This window comes from Ailuropoda melanoleuca, chromosome 15 (genome assembly GCF_002007445.2).
Source record: "Ailuropoda melanoleuca isolate Jingjing chromosome 15, ASM200744v2, whole genome shotgun sequence".
Classification (NCBI taxonomy): domain Eukaryota; kingdom Metazoa; phylum Chordata; class Mammalia; order Carnivora; family Ursidae; genus Ailuropoda; species Ailuropoda melanoleuca.
The window spans coordinates 53,595,017-53,616,727 of record NC_048232.1 but is presented as its reverse complement, the minus strand read 5'-3'; the positions used below and the strand labels follow the sequence as shown (position 1 = coordinate 53,616,727).

Genomic DNA, 21,711 nt, shown 5'->3' with positions numbered 1-21,711 from the left:
GCTACAATGTCATTAATCAGTGAGCTCAGTAATTGGTGCTTGAAGAGCATTGTCAGTCAGGTTAAAGTCCAAAGGTGAAAATATTTGTGGTTTTTTTTTCCTCCACATATGATTGTAAACCCTTGGAAATAGTCTCCATAATTTGTCCATCATGGAAAGAGTCATAAAATATTTTTCCAATCATATTTTCCAAGTATCGAATAGTGTTGTTCTTTCAGAAAAAAGAAATCTGACAAGTATGTCATAAATTTCGTCACTTTGATTTCATCTTCTGTAAAATAATGCATGCCAAAGAATGATTGCAATGACTGTCTTTACATAATACCGTTATTAAGCTAAGACAGTGCACCCAAAGTCCTCCTGGCTGCAGGTCCAGGAGTACATGTTGGGGGTTGGGGTGTGGGTGCTCCAGTCGGCCACTCATGACTTGAATTGATTGAACACTGATTTAGAATTATTCCATCAGGCTTTTGCTTTCAGGTGATTGGCTCTTAACATTTTCCTACCAACTTCTAAAGGAGAAGACCATCCCATTAGTACTTTCCTGGAATACAAAATCAGAAGACACATTAAAGAAATAACAGTTTTCTGCAGCAGCACCTAAGGTTTTTTCACCAGATCGATGTCTCTTGAGCTTTAGATCTGATGCACAGTCCACTGAGTTAATCTGCATACTTCAAAAAGAAGGGAACATCTGAAGATAAATAAGAAAACTACTTTTAAACATCTTTCCCACTCTGTGTAGCAATTGTGGACTCAATTTAATATTCCAAATGATGTACTCTTTGACACTATTTATGCCAAGGGTTTAAACCTTCATGTTACTTAGATTTCCCTGAGAACATTTTTTCCCCATTTAACACTGCAAAATGTATGATGAAGTAACTGATACCTGAAATGAGTTTCAGTTATTATTTGTTCCCTAACTCATCGTGGCAGGATTGTTTCTCACCCAACCAAAATCTAAGCTTCCCAAGCCCAGTCCTGTGTTGTCTGCTTCTCGTATCTCTCTACACAATCCCCAGTCAGTTCCCTGGGCACTGATGATCCAATAAAAACAGGACAACTGATTATAGTTTAAGTCCTTGTTTTCTAAAAGCAGGCATGGAAAGGATGGATTCTGACTGAACTGGCACATTCTTCTAAAGAAGCAACGTTTGGGAGATATATTTGTTAAGAGGCACTCAAGGGTGTCTCCTTCCAAAAGGGCAAAAGAAAAACCCTGAAGCCTGTTGCATATCAGAGATGGCATCCATTAATCTCTTTGCCAAGCAGCATAAAGTAAAGGGGCCTTTGAAAGGAGGTGCCCTTAAGACTGGAGTCACGGTTTAACGTGTTGGATTTGGAACACCGTGCTTTCAGAAGCTAGCACCTGCAGCAGACTGACAGAGTCACTGCTTCTGGGAGCAGATTAGGTAATGACACTGATGACATTTATGGTCCAACATTTCAAGAATGAATTTACAATGGAAATGGCTCTTAGCGCAGTGAATACATCACTGCAGTGAAAGATTGACTCCCAGTTTATCAGCTATAAACTATGCAGCCCAGCTTAAGTCCTCTAGAAGGCAAGCATTACGGACATTACTCAGTTATTTGGGGTTCATAATTCACTGGGAGAATATTTGAAGTATGAAGGTATATGCCACTCTAGTAAAAACAAGAGCAAAAACCCTAGAAAGGGATTTGCAGGCAAAGAGGAACGATGGAGAAATGTGTTTCAGGTGCCTCCATGTCTTTTACCTCTTCTGGTCAGATTTTCCATGGGAGCCACACAACTTTATCTTCGACAATCCCCTATATTCTGCTTCAGCAAGATTCTACCAACACATTTTATTTATTCAGCTTCTCTTCTTTATCATTAACTTATGACCAGTCCATCATTTTCATTAGAAAGAATTTTTTTCCTCTAAATCTATTAGAGAAATTCACATGAAGTGTATATCTTTATGTTATTTTGTGGATTTTATTATGCTTTACATGCACTCCTTTCTAGCCTTCAGTAAGGACTAATATTTTCCTCAGACTTCTGGAATATTCTCCAAGTGACTCTAAGTATCTGCTTTTTCAGTGAGAGAGGGCTCTGTGTACTGAAAAAAAAAAACACTAGAGATATAGTGGTAATAAATCCACATTTAAATATTGATGAGATTCTTGAATATATGAACAGACTTGTCTTATAATTGCAAAATAATAAAAATTAAAATTATGCAAAGAGGATTAATGTAAGCTATTTATTGCAGTAAGCTAAGACTAATACATTAGAAAGCTAGTTAGTGAGAAGCAGAGATACTGGAGTCACAGTTATTAGTACTTATTCTTAGCTCTGAAATAGACTTGGGATAAATTCTTTAATTGAAATCAATATTTTTCTGTGTCTTTAAATTAACGTGATCTTTCTCAAAGATGTTCTGAGTATAAATAACATGTAGGGAGGAACAATTTGATGGGGGTGGTGTAAGTAATCACTAGGGGTGTAAGGAGATATACTGCAATGGGCTTTCACAAAGGCTTCTGTCAGAATTCTGTATAATGGGTTTTTACTAAGTCTGGTAAGTAGACCAGTGCCCACCCTCAAATACATTTTCCTTGCCTCCCCACCTATCCATCCTTCTAATGATTAAGGCTTATGGAATTAGATGTATCCATGTCCGACCAGTATATGAAACATCAGGGCTACTTTCAAAGTCAACTAACTCTCTAAAATAGAAATTACAGGTTCAGTAATGTTGATATAAGAAGAGTATGTGGTTTGCTATCCACTGTTTTGTTTTCTTTATTCAAGTATCCATTTTAAAAACTTAGAAAAAAATAAAAAAAGAAGAAAATAATGAGACAATTATATCCAGAGTTCCGTCATCCAGATGTGCGGTCATTCTTTGCACATAAATATCTAGGAATATTTAGTACGAGTACTACATGAAAGAATTTGCCACATACTATAAAATGTCATTACTTTTGCCTGAACATTTACTGGGAGCTAATATATAAAGTGATTTTTAAAATACTACCATAAAAACAGAAGTCTTCCATATAACTTACCGGCATGTGATATGGCTCAGTGATTAAAGCTAGAATGGACATACCAGGGACACTCAACACTTGTTCAATGTTCCCAAGTGCCATAGCAAATATAACACATGAAACTTAATAGCCACAATTTTAAGAATTAACCTCCGGACAGGATTAGACTAACAATTAGAATCCTACGTATTTAAGTTTCAGTGAGCTATAAGTCCTGCCACCCGACTTTTGTTACACGATGATTTTAAAAGAGATGATTTTGCCTACCACACTCCAGTTAGAATGAAAAAACATCTTCTCATGATGCCGAAATAACCTTACATACCCACACAAAGTGAAGAGCACTTTGATTGTAGTATGCTTGCAACTCACTTATGCTAATCACTAGTATATGATTTCAAAGTGTAACTCAGATATTTTTCTCTAAGGATTATTAGAAAATAGTTTTTTGGGTTTTTTTAAGACTTTATTTAATTATTTGACAGAGAGAGACAGCGAGAGAGGGAACACAAGCAAGGGGAGTGAGAGGGAGAAGCAGGCTTCCTCCTGAGCAGGGAGCCTGATGCGGGGCTCGATCCCAGGACCCTGGGATCATGAACTGAGCCGAAGGCAGACGCTTAACGACTGAGCCACCCAGGCACCCCTAGAAAATAGTTTTTATAGCAATTTTGTGTTGTATGCTCACATGTATTTATTACTAATTCAGAGTTTAATTTATATTGTGAAAACATTTTAAAATTATATCTTCATTATTAATTCAGAGAATGATGACCAAAGTTTAGAAGGGAGATGGGATGGAGAAGATGGGTCTCTGGTGCTGAAAGTAAGAACTTATTAAAACTTACAAATTAATCAAAATCAAAGGAATGATGATTTTAGGTAACTAGGTTAAGTAACTTTATTTAATACTGGAGAATTGTATAGCCTCCTATATGAACATGAATATTTGTTTAAAAATCCTAGAGTTTATCAAACTGAGTTTGAAGCAATTCATTTTGGAATTTTGATTGAATATTTATTGCTAGGCTGAAACAACAAAAACAAACAAAACAAAAAATTATTGTGTTTATGTTTTTTCTAGTTCTACCTAAACATATCTTCAGCTATGAAACGTATTATACAAGGTGTATAATCTATTGCTATTGCTGAAACATCTTAAGTTAAACCAGACTCGCTCTTGGGCCAACAACTTTTCAGGTCCCTGAGTTATGAATAGTTTAGTATTTAGGAGTATATGTCTCAGAACTCCCTCCCCAGGGTTTTGTATGAATCCTGCCGACCACTAACAGGTAAAAATAATTTTTCCATGTATAGTGTGGGTTCCCTGTATTAGGAATTGATTTCAGAGCTTGATACATGTTATGTGTGTAACTAATCCTAAAAACAGTTTGCAGAGCCAAGTATTAAGAACTCTGTGTTAGCACTGAGGAAAATCAGGCACAGAGAGAGGAAACTAGCTTGGTCAACCTTTAAGCTGGGAACTTGTGACTTGTCCAAGGTTACTCTTCTTTTGCTGCTCATTTCCTTAACTACACTCATTGCTTTCTACATTCTCTACGTTGGATCAGAAAACCAAAGAAGCCCCCGTGTGTTATCAAGAAACTCTTGAGCTGTTGAATCACATCTTAAATTCATTTAGTTGCACTAACATGACTTTTGTGGTCATCAAGGACCCTAGGGACTTTATACTGGTACAGAACATTTAACCTTGATGGCCTGGCCAGAAATCTAATTTGAGCAGTTTTACTCTGATGCTCTATTTTTGATTGGTTAAGCCATTCATCCTGTTTGACATTGTTGTGTGGTGTTGCTATGCTTACTTTAGCCAGCTGTCACATTCCAGCCCAGAGGTGGGTGAAATGATTCTTGTTTATATGTAATTCTGAAAGGGCTTTTAGATGCTTTGAGTTGGCAATGTGTCAATGTAAAAGACACTTATCCTTTCCAGCATAGCTAGCCTGAAAGACTTTCAGAATTCTTCATGGAACTTTATAAAAAATTTCTTTCTGCCATTCAAATGTTGGCAGCCTGATGCAATTATTTCTAGCTCTGTTATTAATCCTGTGATTGTAAAGCGATGTCTTTGTAGTGGATACTCATTTCTTCATGTTGAATTGATTCTAAATTTGTATGAGACTATTCATATCATATATCCTGTCTTTCTAAAAGAGATTATAACATTTAAAACAGGATGGATGTTCTGATCTACAATTAGATATGGAGAGAAGTTTGAATTCTTCCAGTAGAGCTTCTACTCATGTATACAAATTGATACAGGAATATAGAAATTGATTCAACGAGCATTCATTTTGTACTTTTTATGTGCCTGAAGCAAGACTAGATATCAGGGGTCCTGGATTCAGGGGACTCATAACCCAATAGGAAAAACAAACAAACAAAAAAAACAAAAAACCCCACATGCTTTTAGTATTTAGCCAACGACTAATGTTCCTTCCAAAATGTATTAACTAGAGTCTGTTGAGTTTTGGTTTAGTTGTCCAGAAAATCATCTCAATTTTTCTTGTCACTTTCCTGTGGAGATACTTCATTTTTCTAGTTACTGTTATCCTTATCCATAGAATGTAAAGCCAATCAAGCGATTCAAAAAGTAACTAATAATCAGTAATTTCTTCAAGAAAAAAAAAAAGATTATGGAAAGAGCCCAAATGTCCATCAATGAATAGATGATGAATAGTTAAATGGATGATGAATGGATAAAGAAGATGTGGTATATTTACTCAGTGGAATATTACTCAACCATAAAGAATGAAATCTTGCCATTTGCAACAATGTGGATGGAGCTAGAGAGTATTATGCTAAGTGATGTAAGTCACATAAAGACAAATAGCATATGATTTCACTCATATGTAGAATTTGAGAAACAAAACAAATGATCATAGGGGAAAAAAAAGAGGCAAACCAAGAAACAGATTCTTAACTCTAGAGAACAACCTGATGGTGACCAGAGGGGAGGTGGGTGGAGGAATGGGTGAAACAGGTGATGGGGATTAAGGATGATGAGCATTGGGTGTTGTATGGAATGTTGAGTCACTTAATTATACACCTGAAATTAATATTGCACTGTATGTTTTTTTAAATATTACACTGCATGTTAACTAAGTGGAATTTAAATAAAAGCTTGAAAAAAATACATGAGAATAACCACATGCTCAACTCATTGGAACTGCACTGTGTATGGTGTGTCCTTCAACTAACATACTCTTTCATTAAGATACAAGCGCTAGTAAACATGCGTATAAGCGTAGGTGATGAGCCCTAGGCTTATCTCATTAAATCCACTCATTAAATTTACACTGTGTAAAAGAAAAAAAAAAAGTCCAGTCCTATAGTAGCTAATCTCTTTATTATCATGCACACAAAGCACTCACTTAACCAGTAATTCAGACTTTGATTTCTCAATAAGTCAGGTTAGCAGTTAGACATACAATGAATTCGATTAAAAAGTATTATCTTCAATGATAGATTAATATTCTTATTTTCAAGTTACATTTATTTTACTTTGGAGATGATTTTTCAAAAACTGGAGGTATATATATTTTATGTTACCACACTTACTTCATTAAAATAGTAGGATTTTATCAAAATTGGGATTTTAAAATACATTATTATATGCAATATAGTTGTTTAGGAGGATAAAATTTACTTTTAGGGAACTGAATATGGTATTACAATGCTTCACTTTAATACCACATTTTGAACTGTGCACAGAAGGAAAGTGTTACCATTTAATTGTCTGTGAAACATTTTCAAGGAGTTAGCTTTGATGTGAAAAAATAATAGTTACTTAGAGGACTGTAACGCTGTAAGCTTGAGACACCCAACCCAAAGGAAATTTTTTTAACAAAAAGAAGAGAAACCACCACAAATAGTGCTTCAGATACAACTCTGATAATATGAAGCTTTCACTTTCTTCATTATTTACTAGGTCTCACTTATTTTATATTCACCTGCCTGCTGTATAATCGTATAATCATTCATCTTTTAGCGATTCATCAGCCCTGGCAACCTGATTAACCATTCCGCAGCAAGAAAAAAAAATCAAGAAATAGCAATTGGTATGGGCTCAAGCTGAGTTAACTCAATGCTATTCATCTGGTTGAAAAGTAAAAAAGGCAGTCAATCAGTTAAAAGTTTTAAATGTTTGATGGCAACGTATCATGTAACCTTAACATCTGGATGACTGGATTTTATTCTTTATATCCAGATGTCTGGCATCATACAGACACAACCTCAGCAGTTCAATCAGTCAACAACTTTCATTGAGAACCCTGCTTGGGCTGGACAAATCAGCAGGGGCTAAAGGACAATGTCACCTCACGCAGGGGCCATTTACAAAATCCTCCTAATTAGTCCTCCTGACTCTACCCTCTCCCCATTCCAAACAACCAGAATACTAAAACACCATTTTCAAGATCTCTAGTTACTTGCTCAAAATACTTGCCCTGCCTCACGTTTTCAATGAACTCTACTTGCTGCATCCGGCTATGATTGGACGGTTTACAAGAACCCCACTTATGAATTGATCATGTTACTTTCCTCTCTGTGTGCAAGCCATTCCTCATCTAGAGCCTAGAGTCCGTAATACTCATCTCGTTGAGCTGCTTTTATGCTTCGTTATGCACATCAGATGCCGAAAATAGTTCCAGGGACATAGTAGTCACCCCATGAATGGAGTTAATTATTTTTATCTACTAGTGATCAACATTAATAATACATGTAAAACCCAGTTTCTAGTATAAAAGAAATATTTAATAAATGTCCTTCCTTAACTTTCGCTTGGGGTCAACATTTCGTTGACCTTGAAATCCCATTGACTATAAGATGTTCAGTTTAAAACAAGTTTTTGAGTAGAAAAAGGAATCTTATTTCATTAAATGTAGGCAAAGAATATAAAACTAAAAATGGTTTCATTAATTACAGTGTGGAAAATTATTCTTGTTGAGGAAATACACTATTGTTTCCATTGCTGTTACTGCAATTATTTTTACAATTCCCTCTCATGTGTGTTACCAATAAACTAAATTAATTATTTGGGGGGGAAATGAGGAACCAAAAATGATTTTAAAATTTGTGGTATGCTTACCTATGCAAAGGATGTCACAAAACAAAATAGGATACATAGGAGAAGATGCATTTAATTTTGTCCTTGTTGGGATTGTCAACAAGGGGCAAAGTTTCAGGGGCCACTGAAAATATTAATGGCCTTCTGAAGAAAAACCTGCAGATTAATATTTGGAAGATGTTTTAATGTGATTCTTTCAGTTGCAGATACACTCAAGCTGGCTCATTTATGGGATTCATGAAGAGTAATAAGGGAATCACTTGGGCCCATGGGCAGTAAAGCAGGAGGACTTTCTGGATGGTTCCAAAGATCTCCACATCAGACATTTATAAGTCTTCATCCTAAGTCTCAACCATTGAGCTTTCTTTTATTAATTATCATTCTCTGAGTATTTGTTACATGTTAGGCACTAACTAAGCATTTTTATGCCTTAGATCTTGCAATCCTCTCAAGTTCTGTGATTTATATTCTATTACTATCCACATTTATAGGTAAGAAAACAAGTTTTTGAGAATTTAAGTAACTTACCTAAGTTCCCTCAGTTAAATAGTAGTAAATTAGTAGGGCTCAACTTCAGCTCTTGTCCAGGGCCCCAGATTTTCTATAAATAGTGAGCACATAGTGGGTGATGTGTTCTATTCTGTCTGAATCCACTCTATCCCACTACCAATGGGCTTGTTTTGTTTACTTAATTCATATTCTTCCATAATTTCAGTCTGTGTATGGCCTATCATAATCTCTTCAGCCCCATCAACATCATAAACTTTCAGTTTAGTTCCCCTTATTAGTGATTTATTTCTCTGAGTCTGAATTCCCGAGTTTTTAAAAGATATGTTTATTTCAATGCATATATTGGAATCAAACTATGCATTTCATGAATGTTGCTCAATCTCTGGAACTGGTTGCTTTCAGGTCAGATATCCACCCCTACCTGATTAACAGTTACTAAAAAGGCCAATCACGGCAATCAGAGGCTGCATGTGGGGAAGCTTCCCTTAGAAAAAGTTTGGACAAGGCAAAGGTAGAAATAGCTCTACCATTGGAGCTAAGCTCTTGTCTTTTGGCCTACTATGGACTTTTCTACTTCCAGAGCTTCACCTCCTACTTAGCTCCTATGTGAAGCTAAGAAGTAGAAAAGGAGGTGGAAATAGGAAAAAGCAGAAGTAGAAAAGAAGTTACGGAAGTAGAGAAGTCCACAGTGGACCAAAAGAAAAGAGGTCACACAATAGAACCTTAAGAGATAAATGTATACGGATCAGCCAGAATTAGAAAGGTCAGTACAAGACATCAACAAAAAACAGAAAAGTAAGAGAACCCGTAGAAAAATAGAAAACAGTATTAAAGAATTCTTTGAAGAAGAGAGTTTGAAAAATAAGAGTGTATTCCACGATAACAAAAGCTTCAGCAATATCAATTCATTCATATATATAAAACACAAAATATGCTACTACAGTCCAGGGGACAGAAGGTTGAGTAAGAAGAACAGGCCTTTGTTCACATGGCAGAAGAAACAAATGTCAATAATCACTCAAATTAATACATGATTGCAATTATGGACATGCTACAGAGAAGAGGCATATGGTATTTTTTTAAAGGTTTTATTTATTTGAGAGGGGGAGAGAGAGAGCACGAGTGGGGGGGCAAAAGGAGAAGGATAAGCTGACTCCCTCCTGGGCAGGGTCAGGGAGCCCAACGCAGGGCTTGGGGCTCGATCCCAGGACCCTGGGATCATGACCTGAGCGGAAGGCAGACGCTTAACCAACTGAGCCACCCAGGTGCCCCTTGGGTCTTTAGTATTTTGAGATCATAGAATCAGAGGACATAACGCTGTGAAAGAGTTCAAGGATAATTTCGAATTGATGCCTGAGGTGGCATCTAAAAGGAGATTGGAAATCAACTAGGTGAAGTGGAGGAAGGAAGAGCATTGGAGAGAGAATGTGGACATCTCTTTCGGCAAGAGGGAACACAGTGGCTGATAAAGTTCCTTTAGTTGGCTGGAGTGGAGAGAGCAGGGACCTGACATTACCTCTACAAGGAGGCAACACTAGAGATGTAGCGAGGAGACAGACATGCAGAACTGGAGGGTCCTGTTAAGTTTGGTTTTTTGTTAAGCTATGTGGAATAAGCTGGAGGGGAGATGGAGTGGTTGACAGGATCAGATGAACGTTCTGAGATGATCGCTCTGGCTGGAATAGGCAGGAAAGATCAAAAGTGATATTATACAAGATTCTTTCAGTTCACAGAGTTCCCACTTATACCGGTTTAAGGGAAAAGATAACTTGTTGGCTCCAAAACTGTAAGGCATGGTCAAGAATGGATATTCAGGTATATTGGGATCCAGATACTTAATGATGTTTTCAGGAATATAACTCTTGGCATCACAGGCATAGCTTGGCTTTCTGCTATGTTGGCTTTGTTTTTAGGCAGAATTTCCACTCTTTGGGATGAAATGGCAGCTGGCAACCTCGAGTAAAAAAAAAAAAAATCTTATATATTATCACCCTAGCAAAAAGAGAACTGTTCCCCCCCCCCAATCAATCCAGCAAATATCCCAGGACTGACACTTAATGAAAAAGTTGGTCATAGGTCCATCCTCAAAACAATCATTATGGCCAAAGAAGAGCACACACTTATAGTCAGGCCTGAATGATTTGCTCACTTCTAGAGTCAGATGGTACAGTCTATCCCACCTGAGCCACATGGCCTGAGAAAAGGAAAGGAACACTCCCCAAAGAAAACCTTGGATGATGTCTCCAGAAGTGGGAGATCCAGAGAAAATATGGAGTGGGGAGACAGGATAAGAGGATCTCATGCTAATCCTGGAGAGAGATAATCACAGTTTTGATTGAGGGTAGGGGTTTGAGAGATACTTAGGAGAATAAATTTATAGGATTTTTAATGAATTAGACAAGAGGTTAAGGGAGATTGGCACATCAAGAGTCAATCCTAAACTTCACATTTACATCACTGGTGATACCATTCACTGAGAGACGCAGTTGTGAAAGCGAGCCAGGGTAAGAGGTTGGGAGAGAGGTGAGACATCATGAGTTGGATCTGGAACATATTTAGTTGGAGGTGCCTTTGAGATCTTAAAAAGATGTTAAGAATATACAAGTGTAAAGATCAGGGGGACATCTGGGCTGCAAGTATAAGCTTGCCCAGAATAGGAACAGTCTACTGATTTGAAAGTTGTCTTGACCATGGATAGGGATAGAAGCTGAGCCAGATTACAGTAAATGGGTAAAATGGGTGAAAGGTAAAGAAATAGAGAAAATATATACTAGTCAGTGTGGTAGATTAAATGTGGCCACAAATTCATTGCTCTTTCTTCCATTGGAAAGTGGAGTTTAATTTGCTTCTCAGTGATTCTGGGCTAGCTTTAGTAACTTGCTTGACCAGAAGGATGTTCTGGGACTTCTGGTGCTGGGTCATAAGAAGCCTCAATACCTCTGCCTGAGCTTGCTAGAACATGTGCTGTGGAGGAGCCTAATTAGCCAGTCCTAACAGAGCGTTCTTAGGCAAATTCTTAAACTCCTTAGCCTCAATTTCCTTATTTGCATAATGAGAAGTACTCAATAATTACTAGTTGCTGGTTTATCATTAGTGCCCACTTAATCCATAATGAAATGAATTAAGTAGCATAAATGGAGATAAAATTTGGCTTATCTTCCTCTTTATGAAGAATTATTTTTGTAGGATTTTAACACTATAATAATGTTAGTAGCAACTATTTGTAGTCTCATCACAAATGATCATTTACCCCATTTTACAGATATGGCAAGTATAAATTGAGAAGACAACAAGACAGCAATCATTCTAGACCCAGTTTAGACTTTAGATTAAATGCTAGACCCTCTGCTCAGCCAATGTTCCATGTTAAACAACTAAATCACTAGTCAATGAAAATATCTATAATCAGAATTCTTAAAGGAAATCAGTTTGGTGTTCTATGATTTTTGCAATGATGTCAAAACATCCAGTGGTGATATTTTCTGAAGTTATAGATATCTGTACTCTAATATCCTCCCCAGAAATACCACCTCTGAAAGTCAGGGAATTAAATTACTACTTTAAGCTGGTAACTGTTATAACCCCAAAGAGAGAATATCAGGAAAAACCTCTCTTAGATTAAGTAATTGCAGGAATGCCATCTTAAGGAAGAATTTGTGGGATATAATATAGTCACTAATTTGAATCTTTCAAATGAGAATAACAAAACAAAAAGAAAAAACAGGGGCAATCAAGACACCTTGATTTGTAATAGCAGCTCCCCTCCAAATAGCACTTCCCGGGTTCCATAACCTCACTAGCCAGAGTTTTCCTGCACAACCCAGTAGGCTTGTGTTTCTCAGGCATGAGGAGAAAGGAGTCTCCTTTTGACTATTTCCTGAGAGCCTCCTCCCCAGTAGCTTTGCAGATAGTAAAAGGAACATTGTCCTAGTTTCTCCTGGACATTTGCCTGTCGGTTGCATTTCCCCACCAGTTGAGGCGGAGTGGTCCAATAGGAGCTCAGTGACGGCCCAACTGTTCACTCTAGGGGATTTATAGATGGCCAACTTCTGTCGTTGCTTGAAAATTTTGCCAGGGTCACTCCTCAATCCTCTCCATCCACTTCCTTGAGAAGAGACTTTTCTGGGTCTGGACTACTAGAGAGCCAAATCTCAAATTCCCCTTGTCAAAAAAGTATATATGACTGCGTGTGATAAGTCGTGCCAGGCTGGGTGCTGCGGAGACACCAGCCTTCGATGTTAGGATGCTGGAAGTGAGAAGGATTGAGCAAGTGGGCGCGGACTGTATTATCTTCAACAACACATCAATCACCACCTAGATCACTCCAGATCACCAGAAGATGAACTAAACATTCGGAGGCACTATAATTTTCACTGAGAATATCAAATACATTAACAAGGTATAGAAGTAACTGGAGTTTGGTAAGAAAGAGTTAATTTTTTTCACTTGAATTAAAATTACATGATATTCCCTGCTTGCTTTTAAGAAATAGAACCAAGTATGGTAATATGACTTAGAATTGAACTTTAAAAAAAAAAACCAAACCAATCTTCGGATGGTTCCTTTTAGTCTAAGTCTATGGAGAACAGCAACAAATCTCCAACCTCTCCACAGAAGTATAAAAAAGAGAATATACTTAGCACAGCGTCCAGTGAGCGGGAATAACGCAAATTTATACTGACACGATGCATACATCTCTATCGTGCCTTGTTGAATTTCCTCACCTCAACTCCTCGCACTCCCAAACCAAGGGTGAAGAAAGACTCACCTGTGTGCTAAAAGTCAGCATCCCTGTCAGGGCATGATGCTAACAGGGACAGGTGGCTACATTATTTTTTGAACTCAGCCCTTCTTCTCTCCTACCCCTTATGGAATAACTTCCATTCTTTTAAGCCCAAAGACTGGACAAGCACAAGAAAAATCACATTGGAAGGAAGGGGAAACCTTCCTGAGAACAGTCTAATCGCCAAGCTCTAGCAAAGAGTTCCGTTGATTACTGTATATAAAGCAACGCTTAGCAGTTTTAAGCGAAAGTACAAATTAGAGGATGAAACAATGATCTTTTCTGCCTGTGAACATTTACTGTAGATGCTTTGAGGATATTTCCTTTTTCTCTCTTTCAATGGTAAACTTGTGAGAATTATCTCAATGACCATCTGAACCTATTTTCTACTTAATTGTTCTATTTTTATCTCAATTCTTGCTAAGGCAGATTTAAAGTGATGAACAATAAAAAATGCATGTCCATCATACACATGCACACAATATGATCAGTAAAATAAAAAAGCTGTGAAAAGAAGGAAGCCAATTGCAATCTGTTTCACTTCACTCTAGTTTGTGTAAGTTTGCTTATTCCAACACTTTAGCAATACAAAAAAAAATCAGCTCAATACTTTTAAATATTTTATTGACAATATTAACATTAATATATCAAGATCTTTTCAGGCAAGTAGATCAAGTAAATATGCTCTAATTCATGATTTCTAATGTCCTGTAGGTATTAAAATGATGTAATGTTGCATTTTCTTTTCATTGAAACATGTAGTCTTCTCCTGAATAACTTCTACTTTCCCTCCACACACACATAATTTGACATTATAGAGCACTGTACTAAGAGAAGGGAAAAATTGTATTTAGCAGGCTCCCTTGAAAGCTGATTAAAATAGAAATGTTCTCTTCATTTGTGACATCAACAGAACCTAAAGTGTGTCTGTGAGATGGTAAACGTCCGAATGTATCCACAAAGCCAACTATTTTGTTATTTTCAGCCCCATGTTAAAAATTTCGTGCCAGTGACCTCCAATTCCATTAGGGGTGTTCTTTAAAAACAAAACAAAACAAAAACATGAGCCAAAATATTTCTTCATCTAAACAATTTTATTTATGGTGGAATTTCCAAAACTTCTTATATCTTGAAATTATCCACAAAGTACTATTTTGTGCTTATATTAAAAAGATGCACTCCTTGTAAGAAAAGACCAAAATATATACCATTAGGCAGTACTGTTATGTTTTTACTTATTACAATAACACCAAAGAGTTAATAGAAAAACAAAAGTTAAATAGATTTAAGGTTTCCTGTAACTGATTTCCAGCTGTTCTAATGTTTTAAAGAAAAAAATAAAGATCTAGCATCAGACATAATATTTTGATAAGCAATATTTATTAAAAAAAATATAAGTTAAGCATTGCAATAAGCTACCTTCAATGAATTGCCCCCTATCAGAAAGAATATTATTAGAACTATATATCTAAAGCGAATGAGGAGGTAAAGAAGGAGGAGGAGGAAGAGGAGGAGGAGAAAAGAAATAAAGTATTAATTGCGATGGTGACCTTTTAGTTAAATACACTTTCGTATAAAGTGGCAAGATAATATTTACAAATTTACAACTGAAAGGAAATCTTTATATACAAGTTGTCTTGCTTTTGAACTTTTGGGGCTTCCTTCCTCCTGTGTAATAGGCTCTCCCCGTAGAACTCATCTAGACTAGATTTTCAGTTCATAACACATGATAGATGAGCCTGGAATTAGAGGGCCCTGGCGTTGCAGGCTGTGAATCCATGCTGGCAACTGGGGAGAGAGAGGCCGGGTCCTGGAGAGGCAATCCAGGTTGCTCTGAGTTGGTGATTCGATCCACTATGCTGGATAAACAATCCAAGCTGGATAAGGAGCTTTTATCTGTGCCGTATACTAAGAATACAAGGAGAAAACCATTAAAAAAAACCCAACCCCAAATAGAGAGACTTGCTTATGTGGCCCCTTAAACCATAGGTCAGCACCTTTGACACCCAGAGTTCAGGTGGTCACTGAAAGCTTGATGTAGAAATTTGCAACAAATATCTAGCAATTCATGGGGGTGAACACAGGGCGTGGAGAAGCCCCCTAGTAAAATTTCAAGCAAATGTGCATATGTGTGCAGCCGTTAGGGGGATTTTGAACGAAAGATGTATGTATATTTTGCTGCACCAAAACCTCCCCATAACAATCCTCCCTTCCATTCCCTTCCCCAGTACAGCCCGGAAAATCAAACACTGCTTTGACAGGCTGAATCGTGAAGTTAAACTGATTTTTAAACTACTCTGAAGTCATCAATTCTTACCATTTGGTACATCAGGGCAGTAGATGCTGTCAAAACTGCCGCTCTTTCTGGACCAGACAGGACTGTTACATTCAGGCTACAACACAAGACACAAAGGAAGTTCGTTTTCAGGTCTTGGCAAAAGATGCTTTGACCTCCGGTGAGGCTGTGCTTGACCACTAGCTCTGTACGTTGACCACTCTCAATCACCTTCATTGCCTCCATTTAGGAAGGGTTGGCCCTCACCAAATTGTAAGGGCACCGAGGTCAATCTCTGTGCTTGAAGAAGAGGAGAGCAGTGGCAAAGGGAAGAGGGCGGGGGTGGAATTCAGCAGCAATGTGCGTTGGGTTAACCATGCAAAATGGATTGGAGTAGAAGGAAGCCACACTAATTCAGGGAGAGAATACTTTCCCAGGGCAAAAACACATTAAAACCTGGCAGCATTGGAGCAAACGCCCTCTGAAAAGAATGCATCAACATCTCTCTCCAGCCAGGCCTCAGCAGAGCAGGGACGGGGCCATGTGGAGAAAACATGTTATTGATCAATTGCAGCCACCTGTGTCACATGACGACCCTCCCCTACAAGGTTCACCTGGAACCTGGGAGGAAGTCAAACTAAACTGTTCACCAGCTGTTCCCTGGCATCTTTCTAAATGTGCCACCTCTCTTCTAGCTTCCCCCCCCACTATCCACCAATAACCACTATTTGGTTGCCACACCTGGTTTAAAGGAAATGTAAGAATTTTTGGAAAAGATCGGGGTGACCAGGGCTCTTACCATGCCGTCGGAGCAATTGGAAGTGGGGCTGGTGGGCTCAGAGCAGCTCTGTCCCGGTAGGTTGTAGTAGTTCTCCACCTGCTCCCTCAGCAGCTCCTGCAGGCTCTCGATGTAGCGGATGGCGTTCCTGAGGATCTCCACCTTGGGCAGCCTTTGGTTGGGGTTGGTCGTGGTGCACCTCTTGAGCGTCTCAAAAGCCTGGTTGACCTTCTTTAGGCGTCTCCTCTCGCGCATGGTGGCCGCCTTCCGCCGATCCATGGTAGTAGACTTTCTCTTGCATGCTTTACAAGCCCACATGAGACAGTGGCCAGCCTGGTGGTGGCCTGTAGGTGCTCGCACGTGCTCGTCCTCGTCTGAGCCTTGCAGCTCTGGTTTGTGCGCCCTGAAGGCAGCCTCTCTCAGCTCAAACTCATCCCCGAACTCGCCCTCCGGGGACGGGATGCAGGTGCCGTCATAGAAGTACTCAGAAGGCGAGAACTGGCAGCCGTCCATCATTTCCATCCTTGGCGGTGAAGCAAGTGGTGCACCTGGACCGCAGCGAGAGATAAGGGGAGACACCGGAGCCTAGCGCCGCTGCGGGCCAGCAAATCCCGGGCGGAGCTCCCTGGTCGGTTTCTCCGGTAATTAACAAGGGCAAACGCCTGGCGGCCTGGGTCGGGTGTGCTGGGGTTGGGGCTCTTTATATATTCTTAGGGGAGGGAGGCCGGCCCCAGTGGCCAGGCACTATTAGCATATCCCACCACAACCCCCGCAGGGGCTGTCTGGGCAAACCTCCGCCTTTCCTCTAGAGACAATTTGCTGTTTACAGCCCCTTTTGACGCTAATGGTTTTACTGCATTTCTGCTGGGGCGGGGGGATCATTCCCCAACCCGCTCACTTGCACTCTCTAGATTACCTAAACCAAGGGATCACTTAAAGAGTGGTAGAGACAAAGGAACGAAGTCCATCCAACTTTTTGGAATTGCTCATACATTAAAAAGTATTAATAAGTAAAACACCCTGCTATAAGCTGACACCAGAAGTCGACCTGCCTTCCCAATCTTGGACATGAGGAATTACCTTGTTTTTAGGTGTTTGTTTCCCTTCTACACTAACTTTAATTATCTCAGGAATTTTTTCAGTCAGTGGATCAAATAACAGTTGCTAAAAACTTTGAAGTGACATTTTCAATCATGGAGTGAGTTCAGATTTTTAAAAATCTATTTTGCTCTGCTCAGAATGTCACTTTAGGCTCTGTTATTGGAGGGTGGGCAAGGAGGTTCTTTTTTTCCAAGAGAGGGCTCTCTCCGAGTTCTCTTTACGTGTCTGCTCATGTAAAAGAAGGTGGGCTCAAGGGCCCGGTGACCGCGAACATCCTTCCTTCCCCCTTCCGCACACCTTTAGTGAGCGCCTCCTCCTTTGTACCAGGCCCCTAGCTAGACCCCGAGCCGGGCCGCAGATCAGTACTGACTGCACCTTTGTGATTTGTATTCAAAGCAACTGAGTTTTAGACAGCGACCTCTCTTTCCAGGGGCGAGTTTCCTTTCTCCTCTTTCTGCTCCGCCCTGCCATTTCGACAGACTAAACAGCCAAGCTGGGCTTTGGGGTCGCTAATTTTCTGCTTTCAGGCGAACTAACACCGTTACAGATGCATGCCAGCTGCCGGCACAGCAATCCTTCTCGGCTCGTGTAAAATTTCCAACTCAAACCTTGAGTACCTTCACACACTTTGGCGACAAAAGCCTGCCAGAAAAGTAATCGTAGCACGGTCTCTGGGACTTCGGTGGGTACAAGGAGGGAAGGGAGGACTGCCGTTTATGTAAGAATGAATCTATTCGTAGGCTTCTGCCAGTGCTCCTCCACCCTTAAGCCACTTCCAGATCTCTTGGGGTGGGAATGGGAGGGGACGGTGCTGTTTATGTACAGGAAAAACCATTACTTAAGGTCTAGGCACACAGACTTAAGTAGTCTGGAGGTTTGGACAGGGTTTGTGGTCCGATTAAAATGGGAGGGAGTGTTTTCATCACCATCTTCAGTCATCCAGTCCAGTAAGTGTTGTGGCTCCAGAGTGGGGGAAGGGAGCGCTTTCTTCTATTACTTATTCCTAAAATTATTTTCCTCAAGCAACCCTGGCTGGCTGATCCCAAATCTGCAGGGATCAGAGAAGTTCTAACTTTTTCAAGGTGAGATCCGCTCTCCAAAGTGAAGGTCCGGAAAAACACGGGTGGTAGAGTGTCAGTCACTAAGGTTAGGTACTACGTGCTAGGCTCTGCCCCCTTTCCCACGTTCATGTATCCCTAAGACAAAGACACCACCACCACACACACACACACACACCACACGCGCCCTTGAAAATCAAGCTCCCCTTCACACCAATGCGCTGCTTAATTTTCTGGCCAGTGGGAAATCCATCCGCACCTTATTTAGGACTATTAACAAGTGGATGCCTTTGAAATGAATAGGGTACCAAGGGCTACGCTAGATAAAAGAGTCACGTTCCTAAAGGACCCTTCGGAATGGAAGACTCCATCCACACGGGTAGAAACACTAGAGTGCATACACATTGCTACCTCTGAAATACAAGAGTGGGGAGACAATCTCACCCGGGAATTCTCAGCCAAGTCACACGGATTCTGGCCAGCAGCAATACCCCCACTTTCTCTGACTATGCAGTACAGACGTGCCGCGCAGATTTATGATTTGGGCACCAATCAACTTGCCCCTGAAAGTTTAAGTGGAAGATACGTTACCCTCGCCTTTCAGCTGATTTCTTTACACCAGGCACCTCATGTGCTCTGTCCCCAATCCCTCAGTGCGGGATATTTGTAGTAAACAATTATGAAGACTTTTCTATTTGCCAAGCACTGTTCTCAACCCCGTCCATGCGTTCATTCATTTACTACTCTCGACGACTCTGTGGGAACTATTTATTAGATCCATTTTTAAAAGACGGTAACCGGAGCTCAGGGGGTAGGTAATTTGCCCCAGGTCCCGCAGGACTGGAACTGGCATCCTGTTCCTTAGAGCCCGCGCTCCTGGAGGTGAACTGTGTTTGTTTTCTTCCTGGTCAATTGCGGCTCAGTGCGCGTGCTTAGCGCTGCGGCGCAGAAAGTCGCCGAAGTTGGGTGCGGGACCGGTTCCCTCCGCTCAGGGCCTGGGAAGATGCTGTCACTCAGGAGGCTCTGGCAGGAACGGTAGTTCTCAGAGGTGAGGGCTGTCTTTGGTAAGGTGATCTCAAAACAAATTTACCCGAGTGCCGCGGGCGAGTGGAACTAAAGAAGCCGCGAAAACACAAGCGCCCGGCGGCGGCTTAATGGGACTTGCTTGGGGGAAACGAGGTCCGGGGTTGAGGACCCTTGGGACTCAAGCGCTGAAAATAGGATCTCAGAACACCAAAGTAAAAAACGAGACAAAACTTTTAAACCGCTGTCAGTGGCGAGAGGGGAGAGAGAGGAGAGAGAGAAAACAAACAAAAAGCGGGAGACAGGATACAAAGAAAAAAGGAAGCCGGTGCTCAGGAGAGCTTCTGTTGCTCTTCTCCGAAGGGAAACTGTGTAGGAGAAAATGAGAAACTGGGTGAGCGATACAGAGAAAAATAATTTTTTTGAGTGGGGAAATTGAACAAAGCAGTATGAAAAAAGTTGAAAATCACTAAAAAAGAGAGAGGGAGATCTGCTCTTACTCAAAATCAGACTAGACTGACTTTTGTTCCTCATAGAAAAGAATAAAAATAGTTTTTCACTCTTTCTTCAGAGAAGTGGATTTCTTACCTGCATATTCCCATATATTTAATATGCAGCCACGTTGTTAGAAATGACATTCCAACACTAACGACTAGGAAAGCCTTACAGTAGACAGATGAAGGGAAGACAGTTAAGCCATGCATGGTGTTATAAATGAATGCCACCCAAGGTTCTCATGAAGTATATCATTAAAAACATTTTTTTCACTTAACATTCTGAAGGAAAATAAATAAATTTGATTTTCTTACAATTTAGACTCAGCAGGCTTTAACTGCATAGACCTTTAAGTAATCACCAACCTTTTTTTTTTTTTTCCTGAGAACCTATTTTAGTTTAAGTATTATGGCAACAATCCTAGTGTTGATGGACAGACCCCACCAGCGAAATGATGCCCAGAGCTTCCTTTCCTAGTAAATTTTGCCTACCCTAGGAATTCTGCATTATTCCAAATTTTCTATGCTTCTCTCAGTGGGAGAAACCAAATATACATAGAAAGATGAGTCCATTTCAATTCACTTCTGCCTCTATCTGAGACCCCTATCAAGTCCTGGACAAAAGGAGCTGTTCTAGAGATTTTTGCTTATCATGTATAACTTCACAATGTGCTAAACAATTTCAAACTGCTACTAGCTCTGGGAACCAGGCACACCTAAGTAAACACATTAGTACCTGCCAAAGCTGCTGGAAGAATTTGTGGAGAAGACAGCTGAGGAAGACATTGGCCTCTGCTTGAATTCGAAGACTCCCAGGAGAGATCAAAGGCCTATGGAGGGACTTTGAGCAGCCTTGAGAGTAGAGAAAGGAGCCAGTTCTTGCAGCATTATCTTTGTTTCAGCACATGGCATAGCCATTCTGAACTGAGAAGCCAAGCTGACTCTGAACTCGGCTTGCAAAAAACTTTTTCAGAATGAAACCTCTAGGACTGAGGGTCATCTTTTGTAACACTGCTTTTGAGTTTAAGGGGCCTGTTGGGGAAATGTCTTGATGGCTTGCTCTTTGAGGAAGCACCATGTTATTGCTAATTTACTAATGCATTAGAGTAGGAAATGAGATATTCAAAATTTAAACTTTAATATTTTTAAAATGTTTTCTTCTAGGTAGGGTGCTCTGGGAGGAGAATTTTGAGATACATAAACGATATAAAAGATTGCTTACTAAGAGAAAAGCACAAAAGGTTATATTCTAACTCAGAGTCAAAAATGTCTTAGGATAGAGTTCAGTTTAGCAACCCAAGACTTCTCTGGCATTCTCAACAGTAGTTGAGAACACTGAATTTCAGCACCATGCTCCCATCCCCCCCTACATATGAAGGAGTTTGATTATGTCCATTAGACATAAGTGAATTTCCATTACGTTCAGGGTTGGAATTTGATGATTCAGGTGTGATGATGAAAGTTTGAAAAAGCTGGCATTTGACATTTCATAAATTATCTGTATAGTAACATAAAAAATAACTCATTTTAAAAATATTTGATAACTTTATGCCTACCTCTGGAAAGAGGCTCAGTTTAAATC

At 39.8% G+C, this 21,711-nt stretch overlaps 1 protein-coding gene across 1 annotated transcript; it reads right to left on the bottom strand.

Annotated features, from left to right (window-relative positions):
- Positions 1-14,791: 14,791 nt before the first annotated feature.
- On the bottom strand, positions 14,792-17,112 carry MYF5 (myogenic factor 5). Its single transcript, XM_002916776.3, has 3 exons — positions 16,475-17,112; positions 15,718-15,793; positions 14,792-15,308 (listed from the first exon to the last, which is right to left on the bottom strand). Exons 1-3 carry the CDS (start codon positions 16,973-16,975, stop codon positions 15,118-15,120), a joined length of 768 nt encoding a protein of 255 aa, XP_002916822.1. The 5' UTR covers positions 16,976-17,112; the 3' UTR covers positions 14,792-15,117.
- Positions 17,113-21,711: the final 4,599 nt, after the last annotated feature.